Consider the following 26793-nt stretch of genomic DNA (forward strand, 5'->3'; position numbering starts at 1 on the left):
CGTTCTTTCAATAACACTGAAGAGTTAATAATAAGGTCCAATTTCGAACATATGACGATCCGATAGCTAATAGGAAAATGTATTTTTTAGGAACATTATTGTTCCTAGCTAGTAACTTTAAAAAGTGAATTGATGCAACCACGAGATGCATTCAACTACATATGTTGCAAATAAATGAACGCATCCATTGTAACACTTAGCCTGTTCTTTTTAGCTGAACTGCTGAACTGATGCAATAAGTTGAAGTGAGAAAACATATATTTGTCTCGCTTTAAATTATTGCACTAGTTCAACGGTGCAGCTAAAAAGAACAAGCCAACTGTATTACACAGTTTACGACTGTGTTCTATTGCTGGAAAGCATCCATGATCAATCGAGTTTCACCTCAATGGTTATGTTCCAAAATTCACTGTAAGCGCTGAAAATCTATAACTCATGTTATGTATACTATAGATTTTTGGCACTAGCAGTGAATATTGGGATGCAGCCCTTATGCTACTGTTACGTCCACGATAGATAACTATATAGCGAAATTTGAAAGTAGTAAAATTAGTGACTTACGTGGACGGTCAACAGAATGATGACTCCGCTTTTAAGTCACTCTGCTTTTCATCGAGTTTACCCTGGGTCTCCGGAGTCTGGCGAAACGATCGATGAATCTAGTGAGAAATCAGAGCCGTTCGTTCTCCTGGCTCGGTCTCGGATGTTCCGGCGCTGCGCGGGATGATGCTGTCCGCGGTTCCAATTTCAATTTCGCAACGTTCGAGAAATGAGGGGTAGACAAAAATAATTGCTACACAGTCGGATTTTACAACTAATATATTCCAAAGTATATAAGTACACAAGTACCAAAGGCTAGTTACGAGAAAAGAAAAATCGCCTTCTCAATAAATGAGCACGTTTTTATATGTCGTTTTGTCGCTGAGAGTCGTCTTCTGGTTGGCTGATGGAGTTGTGGAGATGGAAGAAATTCATTCCATCAGTATGATGTCATCGCGTCGATATCGCCGTGTCGGTCCTGAGTGGTATTTGGATTAAGTTTTCATGCTCCTGTTTATGTTAGCAACGGGGTGCCTTATTGCATTGAGATTACGGTTTCTCTTGTCTATAGTTGATCCATCGATTTTAAGACTCTTTAACGACACGTCGTTTCTTCGGCGTTATAATTTTAATTATAATATTTAACGTGCACGAATATACATATGGGCACGTACTTACGTCTAGTAACATAGGGATAAAATATCTATACCTGGTGAATACCTAACCTAGTGATATCTGAAATCAGGCAAGTCGGCCTCCGATCTGTACTAATATATTATTAATGTTCCAAAATAAGTCCGGACGTTACACTACTATTTACGACGTTATTGATAGAACTAGATGCTATCGCAATATACTGGAACTCGATTCTTGAATCATTCATAACTAATCGTATACATAACTTACGAGTAATATCCAATAAAAGTACAGCTATTCTGTAAAAGCAATACGCTCATTGGATATTACTCGCAATTTATGTATACGAATTGTTACGAATAATTCAAGAATCGAGCTCCTACATACCAAGTGTCGGTCCATAATAGGTATTTTAAGTCTTAAGTTTTAAGAAATTGACTAATTACAGTTAATTATTCTCTTTATATTCGACTGTGATTGATAAATTTCTTAAGTCTTAAGGCTTAAAATATTTATTATGGACCAATACTAATGGTTCTCGCAGCCAGCGCGATGCGCGACGCGATATGCGATACGTAATGTCCAATGAGCGTGTAGCTCTTCTGGAAAACATACGCTCATTGGATATCGTGCGTCGCGTGTCATATCGCATCGCGTATCGCGCCGGTCTACGAGAGCCATAATAATAGGTCTGTTCCTTTTCGTTGTACCGCTGAATTAGTTCTATAAGTTGAAACGAGACAAGTATATATTTTTTCACTTCAACTTATTGCACTAGTTCAGCGGTGCAGTGAAAACGAACAGACCTAATGGCTTCTGCCTAAGTTGCAGCAATACTTGCCGCGCAGCGGAAGTTCGCGCGGTAGCTAATAAATTTCTAGTTTTTGCCGAGAAACGGCGTGTTGATTGGCTACCGTGCGAATTTTCGCCGCGCGGCGAACATTGCTGCATCTTGTGGGCAGAAGCCATAATGGAACAATTTTTCAGTACTGCCAGCACTGGCAATGTATGTTGGAACACATCTCTAATCTCAAACTCAGAATACTTCACAATTGCAAAATAAACGTTTTATTGAACGTGGCCATTGCTGTATCCGCGGTAGTTGAGAAGTAACGATACGCTCACCAATGTGTGCGGCTGTGCAATTCGCTTGTCAATTCATGTTTAAAGTGTCATTTAAAAAAAGGGCGCAGCGAGCATAGCACACGAGATTCCCACATTAGCGGAGGATCTACCATTTCGTTAGATCATCAACCGCCGTAGCTGCAAACCATCGTCGGTTTCTGCTGTATCTGGGCCCTTTGACAGTTGTCAATCGTACATCCGTCCGTGCTCTGCCATGAACAAAGCGACTCGCGCAGCGTCTCGTCGCGTCGGGAACGAAGTTGGAAACATAGCTAAAGGTAATCGCGCGCCTCATGCCAACATTTTCACTCAGCATTTCGAACCGGTCGTGTCGAGGTTATGTTTTGAACGGATTCTCTCACTTCTTCTCTCCCTTCATTTTGAACGCTATCGATATAGACGCTCCTTAGATACGCCTATCATCGCTTTACTTCGCAACGCGACGCGTTGATCAATTATTATGTGTCGATTTTGTAATTAGTCGAACGCGAGACGATCGTAACCAGAGAATGATGCCCGTTGAATTTCGAATCCTCGCGGCGACGGCAAATCGTTAATCCATAATGATTTGTGATCTTCACGACTCTGGCTAGTAGACCCCGAACTAATATGGAACTAATGTAAAGTACAAGATAGTCGAGGTTATTTGTCGTATGGCAAGAAACATTGTATTACGTTATTTTCGTCCGTGATTTTCATAGACTCCTAACGTTTCTATTGCATCCTTACCTTGTTTACGTTATGTATAATTTTGCCTTATAAAAGTTTATTGTCCGAGATTGTATGAGTGACGGACATTCGCATTTTCCGTGTCTCGTCATAATTATTATTCGACTTTCAGTATATATTTCTAATAATTAAATTCATATTTTGAACTTTCTTTTATCGATAAAAGAGGCTTAAATGTGGCTTTTCAGCCAATCAAATGGTTCCTAAGCCACTTTTAAAGGTATTTTCATTGATGAGAGTTCAAAATATGGGCTACAGTTTCAAGTAAAAAATTTTTTGGATTGTTATATACATACTGACTGTTCGTAGATCTAATTTAATTTTGTATCAATATTAGTCTATGATACATTATGTAATTTTCATTTTATAATAGCAATATTGTGTTCTAGTTTTTAATATTGCATGTGTAAAGATTATTTTATAATAATGTGTCTTGTATTTTGCTTTGTAAGAAAATTGAAAATTAAAATTAAAAGTTAATTATTCTTAATACATATAGTAAGCCAGAGACTTGGTGCAAACAAAGATATAATTTTACAAAGTAATACAACAGTGAAGAATCAGAAGAAACTTGATACTGTCAAAAGATTATCCAACAAATATCTTTTCAAAACACAATCTGCATCAGAAACATGTAAATCTCTTATAGACAAAGCATATACTTGTAGACAAGTAAGTATATATTATAAATAATAATGTATGCATATAGAGCTGTTTATACATGTAATATGTCAGTTATAAGTCAGTATATAAATGTACACATAGTAGAAATCATTGCAGCATTATTTTATTTGCTACAGGTTTCAAATACAGCTGTTATGAAAGAAAAAAGTTCTGCGACACCTAGGCATTACTTCTTTGGAAATGCACGAATTCCAAAATGCATTCAAACAAATAATAAAAGTATCTCTGATATAGAAGAATTCAAAACTGATGGTATTTATTGTGAACATGCATCTTAATCTGACAAATATTTTTTTCTATTTTTATTTTAGATTATGTAACATAAAGACTGATTTATATTTAGATAACATAGAAACTTTAATTTCAGAAACACCAGTGGCAGTTCCAAATCATGGACCATCTACGCCACATAGAATTAATATGCCGTTGGTGTTAGATGATGAAGAAGCTATGATCATGACTAAGGAAAAGCAACCTATGATGGTAACATTGCGTAGCCCATTGCAGGTTATAAAAAAGCCTGCTTTGCGTGGCCGTAAGAAGGGAGTCGCTAATCAGTTACCGAATCATTTACCAAAACCAGTAAGTGTTGATAGTAAAAATCATTCGATTACTGATTACTTTCCGGTGCGTCGCAGCGTCAGGAAGTGTAAGAAAGCTGTATTAGAAGAGAAACAGCGCGATATAGAGAATAAAGTAGTCTGTCAGGTGGAAGAAGGTTTAGAGGTAAGACGACAAACGATCCGAGGTTATAGAAACGTTAGTTTACATTTCTATTAGGTAGCTTCATTAAATATAAATTAATTGTGGTCATTTCTCTTCAGGTCAGACACTTCGCAGGTAAAGGTCGTGGTGTTATAACTACGCGAGAATTCTCCAAAGGCGAGTATGTGGTAGAATATATCGGCGAGTTAATTAGTCAAGCAGAGGCGAAGTTACGTGAAGAAGAGTATGCACAAGACCAGAACACCGGATGTTACATGTATTACTTTCAACACCGTAATCAACAGTATTGGTATGGAAATTCTGATGTATTAATGATCATGTTTTCTAAAACTTCTAAAACTTTCAGTTCTAATAGCTTTCTCAGTGTTAGAAATATTATTCGTGGTTAACATGTTCATTGCCAATCACGCGATATTGCGTGATGCGAGTTCTCACCAAACGGCCGATCACGCATTATCGCGTAATAGATATTTAGAGTACATAAATCCTATGTTCATAATAATAAAAGCGTATAAATAATATATTAATTTATTTTGAGCACAATAAAAACTAAATAAAAAAAAAATTTTGGCCACCACACGAAATTCCAATTTTCAGCTTGGCAATGAACGTGTTAAGATTGAAATGATGCAAGATAGAGAAAATCTGAAATGTTGGTATTTTTTCAGCGTCGATGCGACAGCGGAGACGGACAAACTGGGTAGATTAGTCAATCACTCAAGAAACGGCAACTTAATCGCACGGATTATCGAAGTCGGCTCCATACCGCACTTGGTACTCACAGCGAAGGAAGATATACCGATCGGCGTCGAGGTCACGTACGATTACGGAGATCGAAGTCGCGAATCTATTCGTCATTATCCATGGCTAGCGTTATAGCATATTTTCAATTCATTATTTACATGACATTGCTGTACATTGTACATAAAAAATTCACTCCCGTTCCTCCTATGAAGGGACGTAGCGTGTTCTCTCTATTATATAGAAATTTGTCTTCTAAGTGAAGTGGAGGCAAATGATTGCACAAACTTCTACACTAAAGAATGGAAATGCTATGTGTTTTATATATTTCCGTAATAGAAATAATTCTAATTACTTTACGAGGAGCTGATGAGGGAATTGGGATTAATTCTGACGGAGTGTTTAAAAATTAATTTATTTGATTAATTGTAAATTTGTGTATACCGAATTGTTGTGTATACCGTGCTTGTATCGTAAGCAAAATTTTTATATTAAGATGAATAGCTTTCTCAGTGTCACACGACATTGTATTAGGATCATCTATAACGGTATTTAATTAATTTTTCCTGTCAATGGGTTTTGTTTTGTGCTGCAGTTACATTCTTAACATGATACAGTATTACCGCTTGAATTGGAACTTTTAGAGCTAATATTTGAATCATATAATTTGTAATAATTGTAATGAAATAGTAAAAATTGTATCATTTAGGGCTGATTTTCACCAAACTCCAATTAAGCTAATCGACGATTTCAAATTGTTGTCAGTCAAATGTTGCTCTATCTTGCTAATACAACCAGAGATAATTAACTTTTCGATTATTATATTGAAAGAGACGAGTTATAAAACTGAAAATTAGTACTGGCAATTATTATTATTTATCGATTAGCTTAATCAGAATTTGGTGAAAGTTACCCTTAGTCCAATAATGACTAAGTTTGAATTTCCATGTGTTATACCAAGAATTTATAATCAAAGCGTTTGTGATGCGTACTGATATAACTACGAATATAATATATGTCTTTAAAAATAAGGTATAAATGTGTAGGGTAGGTGTAATCGGTGTGATTATCAGATAAAACAAAGATTTTCCATTGAAGTATTTGCATAATGTATGTACGTTAGCTTTGAATTTTTTTATTTCTTCACTGCCACGCGAATATCGATTGGATGTGGGATTGCATGAATCTCGAGAAACAAATTGTATAATGTACGTGCGTGCGTGCATGCGTGCGTGAGCGCGCACGCGCGCGTATGTATGTATGACATGTACGAATGGTATTTTCCCGATTGTTTATATTTGTCTCCCGCTATAAAATAACAACTAAGCTGCAGACAAGTATTGTATCGTCTTTATATTTATTTTTCTTAATAACTATTTATAGCATTAATACACATTATTATTATTATTTAACATTAATTATTCATATATTTCAACACATTGCCATTAATTCAAACGCTGCCACTTGTAAGCCTACTTCTTCTAAGGATGTATGATATATCAAGTATAACCACGATTTTTCCCATTCCTATTTTAAACTTTTACTTTAAATATAGAGGTTTAAGATGACGAAAAAATGCAGTATTTATGCTGTAGATAAATTATTTGTTAACCATGTTTATGTACTTTTACTACACCTGAGATTTTTGTTTTTTGCACATATATATGATATGAAATAGAGATCATTTAGAACTCTTCGTTTAAATAGAATTACATATATTTTCCGAGGTTCACTATTATAGTAACTTTTAGCATATGTCAATTTTTTTGTGAATGATGATTATATTGGTACAATGACGTTGTTGCAGTCAAGATCTGATTTTTGTTCTATAAAAAAAAATATATATACAAGGTGGGCCATTTTAATCGACCCAGTCGAATATTTCGAAAACCAAGCCCGGGAGAGAAAAATTTTTCAGACAAAAGTTGTTTGGTTTCGAGGGGACCATAAGACGGTACCATTGACCTTGAAGAATTATTTGAAAGTCACATAAAGGTCACCTCAATTTTTTAAAATGGCATCCTCTATTTTTTATTACACATTCTTGTTGCTGACCTCGAGAGCTTTCCAAAACACTATAATGAAATGTTTCTTCATTAAGTACTTTAGCTACAAGAGTGTGTAATAAAAAATAGAGGATGCCATTTAAAAAAATTGAGGTGACCTTCATGTGACTTTCAAATAATTCTTCAAGGTCAAACCAATGGTACCGTCTTATGGTCCCCTCGAAACCAAAAAACTTTTGTCTGAAAAATTTTTCTCTCCCGGGCTTGGTTTTCGAAATATTCGACTGGGTCGATTAAAATGGCCCACCTTGTATATATATTTTTTTTTATAGAACAAAAATCAGATCTTGACTGCAACAACGTCATTGTACCAATATAATCATCATTCACAAAAAANATATAGTGCGATTGTAAACAATTTTGTTATTATATGAGAAAAGATTATATAAAAAAGACTTGCAATAAATTGATCTAATATTTCCTTTATTGTAATTTTAATCTTGTTTTACAAAAACGACTGCAAAATAAAAAAAAATTAATTATCAAATATAATATAAACTGTCATACACATACACACACATATATGTATGTGTGTATATATATATATATACACTCCTAAAAAAAAGCGATACACTAAAAATGTGGAAAAAAATTCACAAATTTCAAATGACAAAAACTTCGTCAATAATGAAGATAAAAATCTTTTTCTCAAGAAAGGAAATGAAGCTTGGAATCTCTACTTTAAGATACATTTATGTCAATTCTGCGAGATAAATTTATTAAAAATGGCGGATGACAAAGCGAGAGCATATGTAATTGGAGATGAATAGGTCCTACTTTGCGACGGTGCACGGCTCAAATAAAAATTTTCAACTTAATTTGAAAAAAGGGATATGAAGATACAGAATTTTCTCTTTAAACTGCTTTTTTATGCATCTCGGTACCACCATTTTTTGCAGAGTTATTCGCATTTGAAGTACAAAACTGCTTTTCTTTTTTTCAAATAGGAGTATTTCGGCGAAAAATCATCATATCGAAATGAATGAAAAAACATTCTAAAGTGGAAACTCTGTACTTTTACATGTTTTTTATCCCATTGAGTTGCGGCATTTGACTCTCGCCATGTGTTATTACAAACTCGATTATTATTTTTCTATTTTACATGCTCTCGTTTTATTATCTACCATTTTGGAAGAAAAACTATGGTCCATTATTGCATTGTGAATTTTCGAAAGCTAAAAGTCCGAATCTTTAAAATGATTTGTTTTTAATCCTATTAGCTGTGTTAGGTGCCGAGATATTTGATTTTGAATTTTAAATCAGGCCGAATTATAAAAATAAGAATTCCGTGGTTCGTCAGCTCCGTAATATTTTAAGACTCCAAATTTCCTTGCGGTTATGAGTCTCGATCTTGCTCTGGGCGTTACCCAGGATCAACGACATGTACGTAGCAAAAATTTGATCCTGTATGCATGTGCGTAAATGTGCACGCGCGCGTGTGTGTGTGTGTGTTTAGTAGTGTGTCTGACCATCTTTTGCACGAATTACGTCCTCCATGCGGCAAGGCATACTTCTTATGAGTATCCGAATGTTATTCTGTATAATGTTATCCCGAGAGCGAACGTGGCATGGCAGACAGCACACTGGTCTTCCATACTAGTGGTCCCGGATTCGATCCCGGCAGGAACCAAAAATATTTACGCTCGTTCTTCTCCCGGAAGGCAATGGCAAACTACCAAGAGAGAGTATCCTTGCCATTGAATGCCTCTCTAAAAATCTTGCTGTTCGGAACCAACGTTAAACTGTAGGTCCCATATGCTTATGTACAATCAGCGTATGCACCACAGGCATTTGAGAGAGGTCACCATGCTTCTGCAAAGAAGTAATAGAACTTTAGAAGAAAAATGTTATCCTATTCTGTTTCAAGAACTGTTCGAAGTTCTTGTAGTGATTGTAGTGCAAGTACATGGATTGCATACTTTTCTACCGAGGTTGTCCCAAAAATTTTCAATCGGATTTAAATCTGGACTTATTGCATTGTAATAAATTTATGCTACTTTCCCTGTAGAAATTCAGTACTCTTCTTGCAACGTGTGGTCTCGCATTATCTTGCATGAATATGAAATCTCCGATAAAGAGCGCATATGGAACAACATACGGTATCAAAATATCTTCTACGTATATATTCTATGTTTATAGCACATTCATATTGTGCTCGAAAACGTGTAAATCTGTATGAGCATTTGCAGATATTCCTGTCCAAACCATGGCAGAGCCCCCGTTGCACCTATATCGTTCACTTACCATGCAATCTGTAAAGCGTTCTCCAATACGATGGTAAACTCGTTCTCGCCCATCTGGAGAGTACAGGCAAAAACGAGACTCGTCACTAAATAAAACGTCCAATCTAAGTACGTCTATATTCGACTGCAAAATTGAGCTACGTGATGACGACACGTAAACGAAGGCACGGCTGTTGGTCTGTGCGCATGCAGTTCGTTTTCCGTCAATCTTCTTCGAACAGTGTATCAGGTGTAGAAGTATGAAACCGGAATTTCCCTATAGATGGCGCTAGCCATCAGTGTTAGGGACCGTAAGACCGCTTCTGTAGCGCCATCATCTCCCTCTAACAGCTGACGAAGATTTTCAACACACAACACCCAAGTTCCATACACCGGTATATTTTTCTATAACCTTAAACATGTCGAGTTTTATGCCTACGAACTACGATTTGCGGACAGCATTGGTTTTTTGTTATCATTTGAAGAAAACTGCTGCNATGTGAAAAGTACATGATCCACGTGTGATTTAGCGCATATAATTTTATTTCTATATTGTACTGTTAGTTATAGAAGTTTGCATTAACGCTGTGATGGAAAATAGAGAAATTCGTATAAATTACTTATATGAGTTCAAACTTGATCATACTGCAGCCGAAGCAACGCGTAACATTTATACCGCATTTGGTGAAGGTACTGTAAGTGAAAGAACGATGAGACGTTGATTTGAAAAATTTCGTTCTGGGGACCAAACCACGACAATTTGTCTCGCGAACACACATCTTCCGTCATTGATGACGTTGTTTTGAAGGAGATGGTTAAAACAGATCTAAGGTTAACAGTCTGAAAGATTGTCAAAAAATTCGAAGTTGATCATTCAACTGCCGTCCGATATACAAATTGGGAAAAGTGAAAAAGTTGGATAAATGGGTCTCCCATGAAATCATAGAAAGAGACAAATTGAAACGTTTGGAGATATGCATTTCTTTGCGGTTGCGACAGAATACAGATGGAATTTTACACAGGATTGTGACTTGTGATAAAAAATGGATTTTGTACAACCACCGACGTTTTGCGTAGTGGTTAGATGCGAATGAGGCTCCAAAATACATTCCAAAATCGAATCTTCACCCCAAGAAAATGATGGTGTCTATATGGTGGTCTAGCAAAGGTATCGTTCATTATTCATTTACCAAACAAGGTGAGGTTATAAAGTCTGATAAGTACTGTCAGGAAATTGCCACCATGCACCAAAAACTGTGCACTCAACAATATTGGTCAGCAGACACGGCATGTTGCTGTTGTACGATAACGCTAAATCACACATTGCAAAACAAACCGTTCAAAAACTCGCCGAGTGAACATTGAAGTTCTCCTTCACCCTCTCTATTCTCTAGACATCTCACCAACAGATTATCATCTTTTCAAGCATCTAGATGTGTTTTAGGCGGGCAAAAATTTCAATGAAGAAAGAAGTGTGAAAAATGCATTTAAAGAGTTTATCGATTCATGCTCTCTAGATTTTTTTAGAAAGTGCATTGAAGCATTTGGATCACGTTAGCAGAAATGTATTGAAGTAGGTGGAAGCTATTTTGATTAGTTATGTAAGTTTTAAATTTGTAAAATACAAGTTTCAACTTTATATTTATAAACGGCCATTTCATTTGCACCAACCTAATATAAAGTCATCCTTAAACCCATATGAACATATAGTATGCAACTATGGGGAAATGCAAGTAATTTATGTGGAGTTGGCTTTATCGATTGATGAGAGAAGATGGGCATCGGGAGATGGCGGTGGTATCGCGAGGAGCATTGGTATCGGCAGGAACATTGGTAGCGCGGGGGTAGCGCGTAGGAGAGGGCAGAGAGTCGGAGGAGACAAGAGAGCAACACACGAGGCTAGCGAAAAATTCATTGTCGAGAGAGAGAGAGAGAGAGCCGCTTGTATCCATACCATAATAAACAGATATTTATTTCAACCGAACAACAAGGTATAGACTATCCTGCTTTAATTCCTTAACTGAGCCATATCCACTCTCAAATTGGTAGCAGAGCGTGGTTGAGCTCATTTTTTCTAAGCGACGATCGAGACGACAGATACAAGCGGATTGAGACGAAGAAGCCATTTTTTCCCAAGATGGCCGAGAACTGGAATCTCTCAAGCGTAGAGCCACTGGACGATACCAACTATTTTTTATGGAGTGAAAAAATAGAAGGTATACGAGGTCTGTTCAAAAAGTATCGCGAATTTTGTGTTTTTTCAAAAATTATTTATTTATTCATGAATATCTATTTTGTCTCCTTCAAAGTAATCTCCATAAGATATTATATACTTGTGCCAACGTTTTTTCCAATCCTCGAAGCACTTCAAAAAATCATTTTTTGTGATCTTGTTTAGCTCCTCCTTCGATGCCGTCTTTATCTCCTCAATCGTACCGTAGCGTCGTCCTTTCATGTGCCTCTTCAGTTTCGGGAAGAAGAAAAAGTCACAGGGGGCCAGGTCTGGGGAATACGGTGGCCGCGGCATCACTAGTGTGTTGTTTTTGGCCAAAAATTCGCGCACAAGCAACGATGTATGAGCAGGGGCGTTATCATGGTGCAAAAGCCAATTTTTGTTCTTCCATAAATCCGGACGTTTCTGGCGGATTGCTTCACGCAAATTGCGCATAACTTGCAGGTAATATTCCTTATTGACCGTTGGCATACCCTGCCTACCCTGTGGCAAGAACTCATGATGCACCAGACCCCTGCAATCGAAGAAAACTGTAAGCAAAACCTTCACATTCGACCGAACTTGGCGCGCTTTTTTCGGTCTTGGCTCGTGCGGCAGCTTCCATTGGGATGATTGAACTTTCGTTTCCACGTCATAACCATAAACCTATGATTCGTCACCAGTTATGACCCTCTGCAAATTTGGGTCGTCGCGGACAGAGTCCAACAGCTCTCCAGCAATGTTAATGCGATGCTGTTTTTGGTCGAAATTGAGCAATTTTGGTACGAATTTCCAAAGTCTCATGCCCAAATCATTAGTAAAAATCGAATGGCACGAGCCAATCGATATGTTTAAGTCCTCAGCAACTTCTCTAACGGTGATTCGACGATTGGCCAATACTATTTTCTTCACTTCATCAATGTTTTCGTCTGTTGTTGACGTGCTCGGGCGTCCGGCACGCTCTTCGTCGTTCACATTTTCTCGGCCCTCTGAGAACATTTTATACCACCGATAAATATTGCTTCGGTCCAAGGTAGCTTCACCATATGCCACAGTCAACATTCGGAATGCGTCCGCGCACTTAATTTTGTTAGATTCTTTGATCCATTTTTTGGAATAGGCAAAAATCGAAGACGAGCCAAAACACTTCCAAGCAAAACAGCTGTCAAAGATAAACTGAATATTCAAAATGGCCGAACTTGTCGGCATAAGTGAGAGACATGAGTACCAACATAAAAAAATCGAAAATCGAATATATGTAACCCGCGGAAATTCAAAATTCGCGATACTTTTTGAACAGACCTCGTATTAAGAACCAAGAAGCTTTGGAAGAAAGCGATAGGTACAAAACCGCTCGAAAAACCTGAAGAAGACGATGCGTACTCGCTGCTAAATTTAAAGTGTGGAATGAGTGGGATGATAACAATTATGCTGCAAGAACAGTGATAATCAACGCTATGAGCAAGGCACAATTATTAAAATATAGCCACGAGAAGAACGCAGATAAATTGTGGAGTTTAATTAAAAATAATATGGCAGCTGAGACGGAACAGTTAAGAGCCAGATTACTGGGTGAGTTAACAAACCTACGGATGAATAAAGAGGAAAGTGTAGATGCATTTGTGAACAGAGCTGAAGCTTTGAAAAATCAATGTGTGCAGCTAGATAAAAACATAGAAGATTATGAGCTGAGAATGTATATAATTAGAGGTCTAAGAGCGGAATTTGATAAAAATGTAGGTGTTTTGGAAATTCAAAAAGAACTGACTGTGAACGACATCCGATATGCATTAAAGCAAAAGGAGATGCGAAAGAGTAAGCGGAAAGAAGAAAAGAGAGACAGTGAGCACGTGAAAAAGGCAAGAGAGAAATCGAGGCTTGACTGATTTGCTGTTACAATTGTGGTACAAGAGGCCATACATCGAGCGAGTGCCGTAACAAACAAAAATGCTTCAATTGCCAAGGATTTAATCACAGACTGTAAGGAACCGAAGAGAAGCGTTCAGCGTGGAAGAAGATATAAAGGATCTACTCGAGGAAAAGGATCTGGACGAGGACGCGAAGTTACATTAAAAACTACAGATGAGGCTGTAATGACGGTAAGAGACACAACACAAACCGTCAAGGAGGAGAAACAGGTAAAGTCGAAAAATTGTTTATGGCTACTAGACTCGGGGGCGACGAGTCACATGGTGAATGATGAGGCTATGTTTGATAGATCGAGGAGGATGAGAGGAATATTTCGTTAGCCGATAAAGAAGGTAAAAAATTAACCTCTAGTGGAAAAGGAGAGATAGTAATAAAGCAGTCATCAAATGAAGATAGAATACGACTTAAGAATGTATTATGTGTCCCAGGCATTAATGTGAATTTAATGTCAATTGCAAAGATCACTGATTATGGTTTCGTTGTGAAATTCGATAAGCATGGAGCTGTTGTTTATAGGCATGGAGGTGAAATTAAAATGAAAGCCGTAAGAGAAGAAAATGCCTATTATGTGAAGTCTTCGTGGATAAACACCAGAGCGGCGGCAGCGATGAAAGATCTAGATGTCTGGCACAAACGATTAGGACATACAAATAAGAAGATAATTGGAGATATGATGAAGGAAGAACTAGTGATTGAAATGAAAGAGAGCGATGTTGAGAAGAGACAGTGTGAACCGTACGTAGAGGGAAAGATGTGCAAGATAACGCACCCGAGACTAGAAGGGAGAAAAACGAGAAAGATAATGGATCTCTGGCATATAGACTTAATTAGGCCGATAAAACCTTTATCACGTGGAGGTAAGAGATATATTTTCACGATAATTGATTATTATTCGAAAGTGATTTTTGTAGAACTACTGAAGGAAAAGGGAGACGCAGCGGATCAATTGAAGAAATTGATGTTACTGAAGGAAAATCAAACTGGACAAAAATTAAAAGCTTTGAGATCGGATAACGGAGGTGAATTTGTTGGAACCGACTTAGAAGAATGGTTAATGGAGAAGTCAAACATGAATTCAGTCCGCCAAGAACTCCTCAATGCAATGGAGTGGTGGAAAAAGAGAATCGCTCGATAATAGAGATGACGAGGGCGATGATGTCAGATTCCAAGATGCCGCATGATTTTTGGGCCGAGGCAGTATGCACAGCAGTACACATCAAAAACAGAATCAAATCAACGGTACACGGAAGGACCCCTTTCGAAGTATGGAATGGCAGAAAACCGAACGTGAAGTATTTAAGAAGATTTTGGTATGTAGCGTACTTGCTGGACAAAGAAGGAAAAAGAAAGAAATTTGACTCAAAAACTACTAAAGGGATATTTGTGGGATATGCAGCCAACCACACATATCGAATATTCGTACCAACAACCGGAAGAATAAAAACGGATTGGGATGTAAAATTTGACGAATGCAGAAGAGGATATGGAATACTGAATGAAGAAGAAAAGGGAAATCAAATGAATTGTGAAAAATTAATAATCGGTGGACTCGATGCCGAAGATGAGACTAACGAGATACAACAGGAGGAAATTGAAGAAGATGTGGAAGATGGAAGAACGGAGACTGGAAGCACTGAATATGGAGATGCTGAAACAGAAGAATTTGATCAAAAAATACAACATGAGAATGAAGATGATCCAAAAGAAGATGAAAATATTGAAGATGTTCAAGTACAACCCACAAATGTGAGAAGCAGGGGAAGGCCGAAAGGGACTACGAAGGCAATAATAGAAGTTCGAAAACGAATATTAGAAGAAGAAAGAAGACAAGAACGGGAGAACGTTAGAAGATTAGAAAGGATCAAGGGTCAACAGAAAGCAAATGCTCGTCGTGGATGAAGAAATACCGAAAACTGTGGAAGAAGCCAAAAAACTGATTAATTGGAGACACTGGAAACAGGCTATGGTAGACGAATTGGCCTCAATGATGAAGCATGATATGTGGAATCTTATGCCACGGCCAAGGGACAGGAAAGTGATCAAGAGCAAGTGGATATTTGATATTAAAGAAGATGGTACAGAACAGCGGCGATATAAAGCGCGATTAGTTGCGTTGGGTTGTGGACAACAACCCGGTTTGGATTATGGAGAAACGTTTGCTCCTATGGTGCGGACGGAAACGATTAGGTTATTAATTAGTATTGGAGCGCAAGAAAGGAAAAAAATTAAGAACTATGATGTCAAAACGGCTTTCTTGCATGAATCGCTAGAAGAGGACATTTTTATGGAATTGCCCGACGGATTTCAAGATGCTCAGGATCAAGTATGCAAATTGAAGAAAAGCATATATGGACTTAAACAAGCTGGAAGATGTTGGAACGATCATTTAACAAAAATTATGACGAAAAGTAGATTAAGACAATCAAAAGAAGATCCCTGCCTATTCTATGAAAAGAAGAAAAACAGATTTATGTATTGCGGAATACACGTGGATGACATGCTAGTTGTGTCCAGTGATGATGACTTTGAGAAGATCTATATGGATAGGATCAAACGACATATAGACATCAAAGATCTTGGAGAGGCAACAACGATGTTAGGGATGCAGATAGTTCAGGAAGAAGAAGGAATATTTGTGCATCAAAAGAAGTGCATTGAAAAACTGTTAACTCAATATGGCATGGAAAATTGCAATCCTGTTACATCACCGATTGATATTAATATGAAGATGGATGAATACGATGAGAGTAATATAACGGATATCAAGGCCTATCAAAAATTGTTGGGACAGTTGATGTATATAAGCGTCTATACGAGACCGGACTTGTCTTTTACGTTGAGTTATTTATCTCAATTTAGTAGTGAGCCAAGAGTGATGCACATGACCTCGCTGGAACGGATTCTGCGTTATTTAAAGGGGACAATGGATTATTGTCTGGAATATGGAAAGAGAAGTCCAAATCAAATGGTTGAGTGTGAAACTGATGCGTCGTGGGATTGGACTAAAGACGCGAAGTCTTTCTCTGGACTGCTATTATATTGGAATGGAGACCTGATTCATTGGAGGAGCAGAAAACAATCAACAGTTGCACTGTCCACGACTGAGAGCGAAATGGGAGCTATGTTAGAAGGACTGAAGGAGATGGTATGGGCATGCAATCTGTTACAAGAGATTAAATCAACAAAAATGATATCTAAGGAGTTAAGATGCGACAATTTGAATGCAGTAAGGCTGGCTAATGGAGGTAGCTACAAGGCCAAGTCCAAATTGCTGAACCGGAAATGTCATTACATTCAGGAAGTGATGAAGGAAGAAAGTATCCAAGTTATGCATGTGTCAAACGAAGACATGACAGCTGATTGCCTGACGAAGCCACTGAGCGGACCTACTCTCCTGAACAATGTCTTAAAGTTCATGGATGCTGGAGGCCGATAAACCCAAGGGGGCGGATTGTGGAGTTAGCTTTATCGACTAATAAGAGAAGATGGGCATCGGGAGATGGCAGTGGTATCGCGAGGAGCATTGGTATCGGCAGGAACATTGGTAGCGCAGGGGTCGCGCGTGGGAGAGGACAGAGAGTCGGAAGAGACAAGAGAGCAACACACGAGGCTAGCGAAAAATTCATTGTCGAGAGAGAGAGAGAGAGAGCCGCTTGTATCCATACCATAATAAACAGATATTTATTTCAACCGAACAACAAAGTACGAGTATAGACTATCCTGCTTTAATTCCTTAACTGAGCCATATCCACTCTCAATTTAAACATCGGCATATTGAAAAGATTTCAAGCAAAAACCCTTAGGACTCTATTTAACATTCCATGATACATTAATAATCACTTCTTATATCATGATCTCCGTATTCCGTTAATAAAGGAAAAAATCCAGTCTCACAGTATGCGATATCAAAAATGCCTAAGTCAACATCCTAACGCTTTGGTGAGTGATTTAGTAACTGAAGGCCAAAAATTTCATCGAATTAAAAAACAAAATATATTAGATCTCCATAAAAGATTCATATAAGAAACATATAAGCTAACTTAAGAATTGGGAATCAGAGGGATAGTAAGTGGTCTCTGGGATGCACAACCTGTTGTCGGTTGTATATTAATAAAATCTGAGAAACGCCATCCATTCCTATTAAATCCAATGCAGGCATGTCTATGTCATGGCCCCTGGGTTACGTTAAGTTCTGCAAGAATGCAAAGAGTATCTGACGCTATAATTGAGTCTGGACAACTAAGAGAAATAACCCCGACAGAGAAACATCGGCACACTAGGATAGCTGGCGGCAAAGCAATGAACAAAACATATTCGACGGAAACTACCCCAGGTGGCAGCCCGTGTAATACGGAAAATCTACCCTCTGCGGAGGTCTGCTCCATGGATTCTGGGAGGGGGGACATTCATTGCTAGCGAGAGGGAAGGTAAATAAGCAAGAAACAGAACAAATGCCTATTACGATTGCTGAAGAAACAAGGATGAAACAACTAACCCCCAATAAAAGTCCTATTTCCAGCAAAGGAAAAGTCGACAATAACAACAACAACAACAACAATGAACCAACATGCCAAGAGATAAAAATTCACACAAAAAGAAATACAACAAGAGACCACGAAACAGCCTAGAAGAAATAATTAATAAACTACGACATAAGTCAAAACAAATAAAAATAGATTACTGGCTTAATCCTCCTACTACAACATCTAATAGATTTAGTCCATTAAACAATGCAGACGAAGAAAACTTATCTGTAACATCTGAGTCATCCTCAGAAAAAGGAAAAGAGAAACTAATCAAAACCCCACCTATATTCGTAGCAAGTGTTGGTAACATCAACCTATTAAACAAACTCTTGGAAGAAATTGCAAATGAAAATTATAAGGATTATAAGCCATGACGAAGTCAAAATACGAGTTAAAACGCTGAACACAGTAGAAGCGCTAAAAATAAAAAATATTTCACTCTTACCAAAAAAACAGGATCGACCTTATAAGGTAGTACTGAGAACTATATATAGTTCAACCGACATCGTTCTCCTAAGAACATAAATAGAAGAATACGGCCATAGTATCATAAATATATCAAACATACGGCATAAAGTAACCAAAGATCCCCTATGTTCTTTGTTGATATGAATAAATGACATCAACAAGTGCTACTGTTCTCAGATTGTGAGAGACAGAATCGCAGCCAAATGTAAATTCAGAAAAGAATGGCAAAACACTAGGTCTCCAGAGCTTAAAACTAAGCTAAATGAAGCAATTGTTGAAATCAAGACCATGTTAGCAAAAGAGAAGGAAGCTATTGAGAACTATCTCAAAAATTTAAGTGCAACTGAAGCCACTGATTATTCGTTCTGGAAAGCGACCAAAAAACTAAAACAACCGCATATCTCAATATTCTTAATACATACGGCGACAGGAGCTTGGGTTAAAAGCAATCAGGACAAAGCCAAACTTTTCGCTACTTACCTTGAACAGGAGTTTACTTCAAACCACAGAGAAGCATCTCTTGCAGAAGAGGAGGAGATTTATCAATTCTTGAGAAAGAACTATCAAGCTAAATCACCCATTAAGAAATTTAGTATCGCAGAAGTCAAAAAGATCGAGATCTCTCCGGTGCTACCTGTTTTGTGAAACCTCCTGTGCGTGACTCAGGATTTCTTATAGATATTCGTTTCGATATTCCGAAATTAGTCCAAGTCTCAGAATCACTTAATTCTCGCTTTAACCGTTGTGAGTGCAACGTACCGTGAGTGCTACCATCCAGATGACCCGACGACCTGAGTCACGAAACGAGAACCAGGGCGCAGAGATCCGAAAAGGTTTACGTACCAACAATCAAGTACGAGTACGAGTAAGCACCCAGAACCATTTATACTCGTCCAAATTAGCTCCATTTTCTTCGCATATTAATACCTCCCCGTATCATAGTAAATACTCTGCGTGGAGAAGATAGGCTTGAGGCCCTCGCGTTAGTGCATAGAGACCTGCTCGAGGCTAGCGATGACATGCTAGCAGCACAGCTTAGGGCCTTTTCCGAACTCCTATCCCCAGACAGAAATTCCCATCCACCAAGCCCTTCAGACGGGAATACCTCGTCGACAACTCACCGTTCCCTTCTCGCCCCTTCCTATTCGCCAGATCCCAATTATCAACCACCAAGCCCTTCTATACTACCCTGTCGCGACTATACTCCCCCACCGTCCTACTGGACATCACCTCCCGCTTCCCCCCCCCCCCCCNACCCCCTTCCCCCTCATGTTACTTTAACCCACCTTCGCGTTCCTCCACACCAGACCCACGGACCCCAGACCCATCTCCATATCCATACGATTCCTCTACTTCCCTTTCTGAACCACCCACCCCTAACTCCTTACCCTTTTTTTTTTTGACGTAGGGGAAATGCATTACGCTCTCGGAAGCCCGGGGAGGCTTCCGGGGGTATGTGGGACTCCCCTCCTCCCGTAGATGAACGGGAGAAGGTATACCCATTAAAACCCCTGCGTGAGTCCTGCTCTGCGCTATTAAGCAACCCCCTAGTATCACCATCTGGCATTTTTTAGGAGACCGCTCAGCGTCTGCGCAAGAGCGCACCTGCTCGACGAGGGAGAATACGCATGATTCTCCCCCGTATGCTGCTTGATGTACTCCTAACTCCTTACCCTCCCCTTAAAACACTCTCGGCAAACATTCTGCTTGTCACACACACACACCGTCATACACACACACACATATAGAATTGATTTTGTAACCTCGCCGTATATTATCTTGTATTATAACTTTACCGTTCATTTAATATTGTAATTTCACCCGTTTGTCAGACAATAAATGTCGAAATTGTCACCTTAATTTTTCTATTTTATTTAATATTCTTACCATCGCGCATTCACTACCCTTTCCCCAATTATTTCGCTCGCGGTCCCATCCCAGGTAAAGGGTTTCAGTGCCTTGACCTAAAATAGGACCACCCTGCGTACGTCGCGTCAGAATAAAGTGACACTTCTGGTCTCTGAGAGCGCGAGCATGGTATGGTAGACAGCGCACCAGTCTACTATGCTAGAAGTCCCGAGTTCGCTCCCCGGCAAGAACCAAAAAAGAAAAAGAATTTTTCTTACGCTCATAGCTCCTCTTGGTGGCAAACCGCCAAGAGTAATCTCATGCCAAAGAAAAACACCTCTCTCCAACTGCCGTTCGGAACCGACGTAAAACTGTAGATCCCATATGCATGTGTACAACCTGTGTGCGCACCACATGTATATGCAAGAGGGAGAAGTGTCCTATGCTCCAAATAGGAGTTAAAGGAATTAAGTCAAGTCTGGTCTCTGACTTGCACCGCTGGCATGCAGATACGTTTGGGACTCGCGTTTGCGAGTACGGTCGTTGCGTTCTCTTCCAGGACGTAACAAACATGTACTGTTATGTAAACTTTATAACTTATTAAACTTTATTAAATATCATACAGACAGATTGTAAAAGTTCTTGGGATGACAATAAAAAAAAAAACTTAAGAATTAGAAAGATCCATGGACCATTCTTTCAGCTCTAGCATATCAAATAGCAGCGAAAATAGACATCCCAGTTGATTATTGCAAATGCTGCATATGGCAATGGAGCAGTGTAGTATACAGGGTCTGCTACCAAAATCCGGACAAATTTAAATTTGAATTTCCTGTCTCATTTGACTTCGGCGGTAGGTTGTTACTGACGTTCGAGCAAATCAGATGTTTGTAATAAGCGTGCATAACCTCAAAATGTCTGAGCAGATAAGATCGAGTGCGGAGTATAACCGAAGAGCGGCGATAATCGAAGGTCTTCGCGCTGGACGTTCGCAGACCAAAGTATTCGGTTCTACCCGAAATCAACCGTGATGTTGCGGCTAAATATAATAGCTAGGATAAAGTTTCCGGCCTCTGTTCACGTCCTAGGCATCGTCTCCAGTAAGGGTCATGTCATGCCGCCACATTTTTTTCAAAAGAAAGAAACCGTCACAAAAAATGGTTTATTTATGCGTTTTGACGAAGGTAATGAAGCCATTAATAGATATTGTGGCCGCTGGGAAGCTGTACATCTTCCAGCAGGACTGGCGCAAACAAGTCACTTAGTTCAAAACTGGCTGTTGGATAATGTGAACATGTTTTGATCCAAGGAATTCTGGCTTCCGAACAATCCAGATTTGAATCCGTTGGACTACTACGTAGTCACATGTGGAGCGTCATTGAACGAGTGACCAACAAGTCAAGACATTCCAACGTGACATCTCTCCAGGCCGCTGTCGAGACAGCATTCGCCAATATAAACATGGCCAATAAGGACGCTTTGCAAAGACCAGCGTTTCAGGACGAGGATTGAAGCAGTCATCGAAGCAAAAGGGAGTTATATAGAGTAATTTTACTCTAAAAGGATACCATTATTGATGAACAAAAATTTTTTTTGTAATTTTTACATTTTGATAAATAAAATTTTGTTTAGACAAATTGTTTATTTTGTCAGGATTTTGGTGGCGGATTCTGTACATCCATACACGGTGCTTAGTTTTTCACCCATGGAAATTGTGAACGTAGCACAAACATGCACCAAATAAAAACATTATTGGCAGTACTAGAAAGTGGATATAACAAAATAGTTCCAACGTCAAAAATGGATGCAGAGAGCGTATCAAACAGTCATGTAAAACAGTATCAAGAAAAACATCTGCGTGGCTACTCTCAGGTTTCTCTCTAGTCTTAGATAATAGAGAAACGATATTGAAAGGAACCATCGATAAATACGAGAGTGGTTTGATAAATAACTTAGTTCGTCTACTAATAGAGGGCAACAGCGATGTCTATAAATATACTCATAAAGTGTCCTTCCTATTAGTGAATATTTTGTGGTCACAAGTCATTCTGACAGTAATTTGTTGTTTGACAGTTACTTAAACAGTAGTGTTTCGAGTGACAGTAAAAAATGGATAAAATTGGAATTCATGGTGTGATTCAATTCTTTTTTCTGGAAGGGAAAACAACGAAGGAAATTTATGAGAGGATTTCCTCTACATTGGGCGACTCATGCCTTTCTTATGAAACCGTTCGATTTTAGGTAAATGAATTCAAGCGTGGCAGAACAAGCATCGAAGATGCAACATGTCCTGGAATCTCGAAATCAGCTGTGACGCCAGAAATCACCGATAAAGTCCATGATATAGTTTTAACCGACAAACGAGTGCAAGTGCGAGGTGCAGAGACCATAGGCATCTCAATTGAACAAGTTTACTTCAATTTTGCATAATAAATTGCACATGAAAAAACTTAGCGCAAGATGGGGTATCGCATTTGCTCATATCAGAGCAAAAATGAATTCGCATGCGAATATCAGCCGAATGTTTGCAAGTGTATAAAAAGAATCCAGCGGATTTTTTACGGCGTTTTGTAACCATGAACGAAACTTGAATTCACCACTATTTTCCAGAAACGAAACAGCAGTCGAAACAGTGGACCGCACGAGGTGAACCGGCTCCGAAAAGACGAAATGCGTTCCATTCGATGGAAAGGTGATGGCGTCCGTTTTTTGGGATACGAAAGGAATTCTCTTGATTGACTACCTCGAGAAGAGGAAAATTATTACTAGAGAATATTATGTATCACTTTTGGACTTATTAAGGGGGAAGTCTACTGCGACAAGGGAAAAAACAGGCCGATTTTCCGGATTTTTTTTCTAACAAAATATGACTCATACATTAAATTAAATTAAACCGTCATCTTTATTATATATTCAAGTATTTGTAAAAAAAATTTCCTGTCGAAATATTCAAAATTGCCGTCGTGGCACTCCTTCAAGCGCAGGTCCGTTTTTTTAGGTGCCCAAACGGTGTACATGAAATCTCACATCTAGGTGATCTGAAACAAAAAACAAAATATGGTTATCATCTACATAGTATTGACTCTCGTCTGACAGAGGATTTTGTCGATAAAAAATTTTGGCGCCGAAAAAAAATGTTTGAAATTTTTTTCTATTTTTTTGCCCAAATTTGATGTTATTATTGTTTATAACAATTACACAAAAAACAATATCAAAAAAATGCTCCGCCAGACGAAAGACACTATTCCAGAGAATATGTGATTAAAATTTCAAATCGATTCATTCATTAAAACTCGAGATATCGTGTACACCGTATTGAAAAACTTAGTTTCGAGAAAAACGCGTTTAAAGTTTCGGCATTAGTTTTTTCAATGAAAAAATCATTTTTAAGCTTCTTACCATTAATCGCCCATTCCTGCTTCATATAGTACATCTTCTTCTTCAAGGAAATCCTCTTCGAGTGCCGATCGCGCCGTTCTTCTTTCGATTCTCCCTTCTTTTGAAGCGTCGAACGACCGTTCGTTTGCTTGTGATATTCTGCGCTCGTCGGTGTTGCATAAATTGAAGGCGTTTGGTCCAATTTTGATGTTCATTACGTCCATCATTTTGAGGATACTGGAGTAGCCTTCATTGAAAATGCTCGAGGTTCACAATTACTGCATTTAACGACTAAGTTGAATCCAAGTCCACGGATACTACTTTCCGAAAAAGTCACATTTCTACCGCACGTTTTGCACATGATCATTTCACTCAGCGTTTGAAATAAGAATAAAAATTCAATCAAACGGTATCCATAGCCATTATTAATTTCCACTTCCACCGATTTCGTTCTTAATTTTTTCGCGGAAGAACTTGTCGATTCCGTTTCATTCTCCATCGTATGGCGATTTGGTGGCGGCGGTCTTTTCCTACGTCGTGAAGGTCGTCCGGGAGTTTCGCGTGAACCCTTTCGGTCGAAAGAAGCAGGCTTCATTTTGATAAAAGTATAAAAACTATACGTTAGCCACGCGGGAAACGCCGAAACGATCACAGCTGTTCGACACACGCCCTTAAAATTACGCACTATCGGCGTCCTTACTGTTGAAATCGCTTCTGACTATAAAATATACCTATTGACATCTGTTGATCGACTTCGAGTATTAGAAATATTAGAAATTGAATTGCAAGTTACTACGCTGTACCCGCCAAACAGATAGAAATTTGCCACAGGTACGCGTTTCGAAGCACTTCGGTAAAAGATCGAAATTTCAATGAAGAAAAATTTAGCCGGCTAGAACACCTAATGTACCTTATTTTAGAGGGTTCAAAGTATTTTTTAAGCCAATAAACAAAAAATTGATTTTCTGAAAATTTTACAGTAGACTTCCCCCTTAAAGGCAGTGATCGCGAATAGAGCGCGAGCATGGTATGGTAGATAGCGCACTAGTCTATGCTAGAGATCCCGGGTTCGCTCCACGGCATAAAACCAGAAAATTTTTACACGCTTGTAGCTCCTCTTCGGTGGCCTGGTAAACCACCAAAGAGTAATCTTTTGCCAAGAAAAACTTCTCTCCAACTTTGCCGTTCGGAACCGGCGTTAAACTGTAGGTCCCATATGCATGTATACGATCTGTGTGCGCACCATACTAGCTTCCGTAGGGCTAATAACCCACGTGGAGCGAAAAGCATCTATTCAGAGACAAATGAAATACCCCTACGCTTAGCGGCACAAAGGGGAAGAAGAAGAAGAAGATCGCGAAGAAACGTCCAGGGATCACCAAAAAACAGGTGTTGTTCCATCATGACAACGTATCGGCACATTTAAACCGTCTCGTTGAGTAAAAATTGACCTAACTGCGATTTGAATTGTTTCCGCATCCAATTTATTCATTTGATCTAGCTCCCTCGGATTACCATCTATTCCCGAAATTCAAGATTTTTTTGACTAGACAAAAATTTTGGTCAAATGAAGATCATACAGCAGGTAAACAAGTATTTTGAAGGCCTCGAAAAAACCTAGAGAGCGAGCGTGACATAGCAGGTAGCGCATTGGTTTACTATGCCAGCAGTCTCGGGTTCGATCCCGGCAGAAGCCAAAATGTTTATGCTCACCTCTCCTCTCGGAAAGCAATGGCAAACTACCGAGAGTATCCTTTTCTAGTATAACCTTTCTAAAAACGTTGCCGTTCGAAACCAGCGTTAAACTGTAGGTCCCATATGCTTGTATATAATCAACGTGCGCACCACAAGCATATGAGAGAGGTCGATTACGCCTGGACACAAGTATGACACTAAAAAGAAGAAGAAGAAACCTACTTTCGCGAAGGAATCGCGAATCTAGAGAAACGTTGAAGCAAGTGCTTTGAATTTCGAGGTGACTATTTCGAAAAATAAACTACGTTACAAAATTCAAATTGTTATCTTTAATATGAAACCAAGTTACTTATCAAACCACTCTCGTAGTACTGGACGGAGCATGCGGCAAAATTTTTTAAATCTTTCGTATTGAGAGACTTGGAAAGAGAAAGCTAGATGAGTAGACACGAATCTCTCTTCCTACTCTCTGTTCAATTTGAATTTTGAATTTTGTCTAAAAAGAAGGGGAACAATAAGTATAATATTCTTAAAAGTTGAGAACATTCTTAACGTCACTATATACAAGTGATATGATATACGTTATATACTATATACAACGACATGATATACAATATATAAACATTTATATATACTCTGACCCTATTGGCTCTATAAACATTTATATATTTCAACATTTCCTTCTTCCTTATATCCTTATATTCTTGTATCCTATTTGTCAACTAACTTTTCTGCCAATTCCAATATATGGCCGTGAGTATCCAAACTATGTTTCACACGTCATTTTATACTAATCTGATTTCCTTTTTATAATCCATAAACCAGCTTCCGAGAGCAGCTAACCTGCTTGGACGTCTCTTATGTCTTTTTAGCTGTACTATTGAAATTAATATATTTTGTCTCGTTTAACTTAATGCACCAGTTCAGCAGTGCAGTTAAAAAGAACAGACCACTTTTTAAGATCGTACATGAGTACTATTATAAAATGTTAAACATAAATTTATAAAAAACCGCGACTATCACTCGAATGATGATATGTTTAACGAATTATTAATGACAGTAATTTTTATACCAAGTATACTTGTAAAATCCGGAAAGCAGATTCGTGCAACATTTCGTGAGAACTTATTAACGATAAAGCAGACTTTTAACCTTTTGCACTCCGAATCATTCTGGACGTTAGCTACCAGCTATTCAACGCCACTTTGTCGCAGAAACGTGCATTTACGAACTCTCATATTATATAGTATAGTTTTGGAACTAAGTAA

At 38.4% G+C, this 26793-nt stretch overlaps 4 protein-coding genes across 4 annotated transcripts; 3 read left to right on the forward strand and 1 right to left on the reverse strand.

Annotated features, from left to right (window-relative positions):
- Positions 1–2188: 2188 nt before the first annotated feature.
- Positions 2189–7076, forward strand: LOC106743812 (histone-lysine N-methyltransferase pr-set7). Its single transcript, XM_014618013.1, has 6 exons — positions 2189–2579; positions 3530–3702; positions 3831–3966; positions 4082–4440; positions 4539–4729; positions 5109–7076. The coding sequence occupies exons 1-6, from the start codon at positions 2516–2518 to the stop codon at positions 5317–5319; spliced, it is 1134 nt and encodes a 377-aa protein (XP_014473499.1). The 5' UTR covers positions 2189–2515; the 3' UTR covers positions 5320–7076.
- A 788-nt stretch (positions 7077–7864) lies between these two features.
- On the reverse strand, positions 7865–10648 carry LOC106743807. The gene is made up of 3 exons (XM_014618009.1): positions 10577–10648; positions 9492–9701; positions 7865–9059 (listed from the first exon to the last, which is right to left on the reverse strand). The coding sequence occupies exons 1-3, from the start codon at positions 10646–10648 to the stop codon at positions 8985–8987; spliced, it is 357 nt and encodes a 118-aa protein (XP_014473495.1). The 3' UTR covers positions 7865–8984.
- Positions 10649–14750: 4102 nt separating this feature from the next.
- LOC106743808 (protein Aatf-like) lies at positions 14751–15509 on the forward strand. The gene has a single exon (XM_014618010.1). It carries the CDS (start codon positions 14751–14753, stop codon positions 15507–15509), a length of 759 nt encoding a protein of 252 aa, XP_014473496.1.
- A 6611-nt stretch (positions 15510–22120) lies between these two features.
- LOC106743810 lies at positions 22121–22882 on the forward strand. Its single transcript, XM_014618011.1, has 2 exons — positions 22121–22324; positions 22694–22882. The coding sequence occupies exons 1-2, from the start codon at positions 22184–22186 to the stop codon at positions 22880–22882; spliced, it is 330 nt and encodes a 109-aa protein (XP_014473497.1). The 5' UTR covers positions 22121–22183.
- The last annotated feature ends 3911 nt before the right edge of the window (positions 22883–26793 follow it).

Source organism: Dinoponera quadriceps, unplaced genomic scaffold (genome assembly GCF_001313825.1).
Source record: "Dinoponera quadriceps isolate SergipeBrazil2010 unplaced genomic scaffold, ASM131382v1 scaffold1242, whole genome shotgun sequence".
Taxonomy (NCBI): domain Eukaryota; kingdom Metazoa; phylum Arthropoda; class Insecta; order Hymenoptera; family Formicidae; genus Dinoponera; species Dinoponera quadriceps.

What these genes read in the sequence shown, in the direction of transcription:
- LOC106743812 (XM_014618013.1), top strand. Translation starts at nt 2,516, where the DNA reads ATGAACAAAGCGACTCGCGCAGCGTCTCGTCGCGTCGGGAACGAAGTT. An exon ending in AGAAGAATTCAAAACTGATG is followed by an intron (nt 3,967 to 4,081) that starts GTATTTATTGTG and finishes CTTTAATTTCAG; the next exon opens with AAACACCAGTGGCAGTTCCA. An exon ending in AGGTGGAAGAAGGTTTAGAG is followed by an intron (nt 4,441 to 4,538) that starts GTAAGACGACAA and finishes ATTTCTCTTCAG; the next exon opens with GTCAGACACTTCGCAGGTAA.
- LOC106743807 (XM_014618009.1), bottom strand. Translation starts at nt 10,648, where the DNA reads ATGAACGATACCTTTGCTAGACCACCATATAGACACCATCATTTTCTT. An exon ending in TGAAGATTCGATTTTGGAAT is followed by an intron (nt 9,702 to 10,576) that starts GTATTTTGGAGC and finishes CACTGTTCGAAG; the next exon opens with AAGATTGACGGAAAACGAAC. An exon ending in AACGCTTTACAGATTGCATG is followed by an intron (nt 9,060 to 9,491) that starts GTAAGTGAACGA and finishes ACTTCTTTGCAG; the next exon opens with AAGCATGGTGACCTCTCTCA.
- LOC106743810 (XM_014618011.1), top strand. Translation starts at nt 22,184, where the DNA reads ATGCACCAAATAAAAACATTATTGGCAGTACTAGAAAGTGGATATAAC. An exon ending in ATCTGCGTGGCTACTCTCAG is followed by an intron (nt 22,325 to 22,693) that starts GTTTCTCTCTAG and finishes GTTCGATTTTAG; the next exon opens with GTAAATGAATTCAAGCGTGG.
- LOC106743808 (XM_014618010.1), top strand. Translation starts at nt 14,751, where the DNA reads ATGACGAGGGCGATGATGTCAGATTCCAAGATGCCGCATGATTTTTGG.